A 5,329-nucleotide genomic window follows, 5' to 3' on the forward strand; every position below is an offset into this window, starting at 1 on the left:
AGCGTCAGTGATATGTTGTAAAAATGTTTGCATGAGAGAAACGAAGCTCTTGCTCTAGAGCTGTTTTAATTTCAATGAAGCAAAATCCAGAGGAGATTAACGCCGTGGCGGGGGGGGGGGTGTCTGCTTGCACGTGTGGCGGCAGGGTCCCAGCCTGTGATACCAAAACCTCGACGCTGTGTCCGTTGAACTCCGTACATCTCATTTAAGAAAGTAGCGCGTGAGCCACTGAAGTGTGAGAGCTGGCACCATAAACTGATTGGGCTTTGTGAAAAGGTAGTAGTATTTGGAGGAGCAAAGAGTTCAAAGGAAAAGACATCTTGCACTGCTGGTTTTGCACAAACTTCTATCGTTCTATGGGAAACAAAATGGCATTATGAAATTTAAATAAACCAACCCCACTTTTGTTCCTAATGCTAACTAACTGACATCAGAGTTTCTCTCGGCTTGCTGTTGTATGCTGCTGGATTTCCTCACTCCTGTTTTTTTTGCTAGAGCTAGTGAATGAATTCAACAAATAGTGGAGGTTTATTAATGCAAAGTACTTTAGCTTTACAACACCTATTGACCACAGAGCCTGTAGAAGCCCTGGTCTGTTTGGAGCTGACCCTGGGGAGGACTGTACGTGATTTGAATCAGTTAGTAGGGGACGAGACATCCTACCGCTGTTTACAATAGGGTTTTCATTAAACTCGATGTTTAATGAGCTTATCACATGCTGAGCCTTTTTCCTCAAGGGTTCTCTATTTTTTTTATTTCCTTTTATTGTTAGTAATTAAAGGTTAAACTGCTTTGCAAAAGCAATCTCTGTATAGGGTTGCACAGTGAGATCGTTTGAGGCTTTCCTCATTTAATAATCCTTGTGGAAACTTGGATTTTCACCGCAACACAACTGCTTCTACAGGACACTTTGCAAGAACTACATCTAGCTTGTAGTACAAATCACCGTTTCTTTGAAGGGACGGAGTACCTCTCCTTATTGGTAGGCGGGAGTGTTTTAAGCTATCATGTGTCTAGTTCGTGCAGGTGGAGCTACATCTCCTTTGTGGTGAGTTTGCCTGTGGTGTCTATGTTACTCCTTATGCAGTCGTTTTGCTAAAGAAAATTTTTAATCTGGTTTTCATTGTGCATCGTTAGGAGCTCTCAAGAATGCCCCAACGTAGGAGCCTCATCGTTAGGAGCTGTAAAATGAGCTTTTCTTTTCTTGTCATCATTTTAGGTCAGCACAGTTTTTCGGTTTGGTTTCTTTTTTTTTCTCTCGGAGGTCTCTCTCCGCCCGGAAAGTATACGGAGCTTTGCTTCAGGAATCATTACATAATTTCTGTACATTCTTTGAGTAATGATAGCATAGAAATATTTTTTATTTTCTCACATAAGTTTGCCTTGAAGTAAAAAACCAAAACCCAACAAACAACAAAAAACCACAAACACAAAACCCCACAAAAAGACCTGCAAAAGAAGGAAGGAGAATGAGAGGCTGTAAGCTGGAGAGGTGCATTTGCAAATAAACTTCGGAAAGACCCATACAATGACCTGAGGCAGAAGAGGAATTCTAGCAACCTTAGAACAAAAACTAGTCGTTAAAAAAAATTAATAGTAGCGCACAGAAGAGGCACGCAGATAATTAAACAAGCATGTTTAGGAAGGTTCGATAAAAATGAAGAAAAACACATTAAAAAAGTTATATATATTTATATAATGGTATCCTATAGCATTAAATTGAGAAGGAAACTAACTGGTTTTTGTTGTTGTTGTTTACACAGTTGGACAAACAGAACATTCCAGTGCAACTTTGAAAGAAGACACGGAAACTATGGAGGCAAGTCCGTCTGACTCAAGCACCAAGGACGGTGTAGTAGATGCTGAGAAAGAGGATGCTCATACAGTCGAGCAGTTGCCATCTTTGGAAGAAGACGCAGAAGACCGTGCATCTGAGCCACAGTCTTACGATCTGGGTTTTAAAAAGGTTTTTAAATTTTGGGCGTTCAGATTCACAGTGAAGAAGACACGAAAATCAGAACCTGCTGATTTTCAGCCTGTTCAACTGCTTACTGTAAAAAAGCAAACACAAGTCCCTGAAGGAGCTGGTGATCAAAAAGAAGTCGGCTCAGAAGAAACAGCGATGCCTGAGGATGCACTCTCTGCAGAAGACAACACCAAAGACACACTGAAAAATGAAAAAACAGAAGATGAATCTCCTAAAACACCAGAAGCAGATGAGATTTGTTCTCAGTCAGCTGCCTTAGCCACTGATACTGCATCGCCATTAAGAAAATTTTTTACTCGGGGATGGACTCGATTTGGAAAAAAGAAGAGGTTTAGGAAGCCTAAAGAAGATGAACTACAGTCTCCTACTAAAGAAGATGGGCAAGAAAAAGAGGGGGCAACGTTAATAACTGAAACCAGTGAAAAGGAGGAGAAATCTGAGTTTGAGGAGCAAGATGAGGAGAGGAACGTGACAGAAGTAACTACTGAAGAGCATGAGAAGGAGCAAAGTGAAGATGAAAAACAGCCGTCAAAAAGGATTGTGGCAGACACAGGAGTGGAAGCAAGTGGGAAGGAAGAGCTAATCAAGCATGATGAGCAGGAACAAAAAGAGGCTGTAACAGCAGCAGTTGTTAAAGAAAGTGCGATGGAGAAAAAAGCTGGAGATGATCAAGAAAGAAAACTGGTGGAAGTCTCAGATGATCTTGGTAAAAAGGAAGAAAAAACTGAAGAAGGAGAAAAAGAAAGTGAGCAGCTAAAAACAAGCTCAGTGGTAGCTGTTGTTTCTGATATTGTGAATGGAGAATTGAAAACATCCTCAGAAGTCCTACCGGCGGGAGACAAACTGGAGTCAACAGGGAAGTGTGAAATAGATGTCAGAACTGAAATATCCTCTGAAGAGAGACCTGAAGCAGGGTCTTTGGCAATTGCAATTTCTAGTGAACAGCTTAAAAAATCTGAAGGAAGAGAAGGAAATAAACGTGCTCCGCTAGAGAAAGAAACATTTGATGAAAAAACAGAGGAAGCAGAATTGAAAATATCACCCACAGCAGAAGACATCACACAAGGAGAAGCTCTGGACACAACCACAGAGAAGAAAGAAAGCAAAGAACATGAGACAAAACTGACTCTGGGTGCTCCTGGATTGAAGTCCTTTTCTACTTCTGAATGCTCAGTTGACACAGAGGACGATCAACAGTCTATCAAACCCACTGGTGAAGGATTACAGGGAAAAACTAGCAGAGTTATGACTGATACTATCAAACCAGGTGAAATAACCACAGAAATAACGCCTGAAGAGGCAGCTGGAAAGAGGCCTCCAGAAGGTATCACAAATGAAGCTGAACTGCTGTCTTCTCAAGAAAAAAATAAACTGCAAGGCAGCCCTTTAAAGAAACTCTTTATGGGTACTGGATTTAAAAAACTGTCTGGAAAGAAGCGGAAAGGCAAAAGAGAAGAATCTAAGTTAGGGGAACAGGGTGAGCCAATTCAGCACTTACCAGCTTCCCCAGATAGCCCAGAGGAACAAAAAGGGGAGAGTTCTGCTTCTTCTCCTGAGCAGATGAATGAAATTCCTTCTTTGGAGAAATCTGTAGACGGAACGCAGGTCACTGAAAATGAAGACGCTGCTATTGCAGATGTGGCGCGCAAAAGAGAAAGTCTTACGCCCTGGGCATCATTTAAAAAGATGGTGACTCCCAAGAAGCGTGTCAGAAGACCTTCTGCAAGTGATAAAGAAGAAGAAATTGATAAGACAAAGAGTGTTGCAGTGTCTGCAACCGAAAATACTACTGATGAATATCAGGGAGAATTAAAAGAAGATGGGATGGACCAGAAACCAGAGAAAAGCACAGAAAAGCCCAAAAAAAAGGTTGGCACCTCTGTGTTCTGGGAAGCTTTTTTATGTGGAGGTTCTTCAAAGAAAAGAGCCAGGAAATCATCATCATCATCATCTGATGAAGACACTGAACATAAGCTTGGTCGAGAAAGCCAAAAAACAGACGAGTCTGGACAGAACAAAGAAACGGCAACAGGTGCAGTTCTTACTAGTTCTCAGGAGAGCGATCAAGGACGAGGGAATTCTTCCCCAGAACAAGCTGGAAGCCCATCCGAAGGGGAAGCTATTTCAACACGGGCACCATTTAAAAGGTTAGTCGCTCCAAGAAGGAGATCCAAAACCAGAATGGAAGAGAGAACGGAAGACTCTGTTGTGGGATCTAGCCTTGAGCATTCAATGTCGGACGGTGAGCCTGGAAAAGACGAATCATTCGTTCCATTTAGAAAACTGATGCCTGGGCGTAGGAAGAAAAAGTCAGATGGAAAGCCAGCACCAAGTCATCTTAAACAAGCAAGAGAAGACATGGCAGAAACAACTGAAGAAGATTTGGATATTCCAGCTGTTGTTCCTTTATCTGAATACGAAGCAGCAGAGCAGGAGAAAATGGAAGGCCAACAAGCGAAAGATGCTGAGGCGATGAGAGAACAAACCTCAGAGAAGGAGAGAGCAGAAAAATTGGAGGAGACCCTAAGAGTTGAGCAAGCACATGAGGCACTGGTACATGCAGTTACTGTTGCCCTTGTGGAAGGGGAAAGGGCGGTTACCGGTACCGAAGCAAGGTCACCACCTTGGCTATCTGCTGCTCTGACAGAGTGCATTGAGCAGGCAAAAGAAAAGGAAGAGAAAGAAACTGAGAAAACACTTGAATCAGATGTTGCTGTGGAAGAAGCAGTGGTAGCTGCTAAGACAGTGCCAGAGATGAGAAAGGCTGTAAGTGATGACACCACAGCAAGTGAGCTAGAGCTGACCTCAGAAGCAGTGACAGCTCCGGAGGAGACGGCAGAAGCTTCCTGCACTGAAGAAACAATGGAAGTGTCCCTTGCTGAGGAGACAGCTGAGATGGTTTCTGCTGTTTCACCGTTGTTAGAAACCGCAGATCCTACAGAGGAAGTGACGCCTGTACAAGAAGTAGAGGCCGCTGAACAAAATTCGAAAGAATTAGACAAACAGACACAAAAAGTTCTTCATGAAGTTGTTGAAAGAGTAAAGTTAGCAGGTGTAGCACAGCTGGTTAGTGAAAGACCCGGGTCAGCAGCTATAATTACAACAGTACAAGGCATTGAGTCAGAAGTGAAAGCTGACGCTAAAGATGGGAACACTGTAGGCCAGGAAACTGTTTTGCCTGGACAGTCCTTGGAAAAAGGAGAACACAAGGAGGATGGCCTCCAGCCCCAGGGAAGCGCAGGGAGCGTTCAGGGCCAAAACGGAGTCGAAGAGGGTGTTCTACCCGAAGGTTCAGAGAGAAATGAAGTACCTGCTGCAGTGAAAGAAAGCACAGAAGGATGT

The 5,329-nt window shown here is 43.0% G+C and overlaps 1 protein-coding gene across 1 annotated transcript; it reads left to right on the forward strand.

Moving 5' to 3' along the window:
- Positions 1–1,149: 1,149 nt before the first annotated feature.
- On the forward strand, positions 1,150–5,324 carry LOC141938916 (A-kinase anchor protein 12-like; the record flags this gene model as incomplete). Its single annotated transcript, XM_074857943.1, has 2 exons — positions 1,150–1,159; positions 1,764–5,324. Coding segments are annotated over exons 1-2 (3,571 nt in total), but the record flags the coding sequence as incomplete, so codon positions are not given.
- Positions 5,325–5,329: the final 5 nt, after the last annotated feature.

This window comes from Strix uralensis, unplaced genomic scaffold, assembly GCF_047716275.1.
Source record: "Strix uralensis isolate ZFMK-TIS-50842 unplaced genomic scaffold, bStrUra1 scaffold_422, whole genome shotgun sequence".
NCBI classification, from domain to species: Eukaryota; Metazoa; Chordata; class Aves; order Strigiformes; family Strigidae; genus Strix; species Strix uralensis.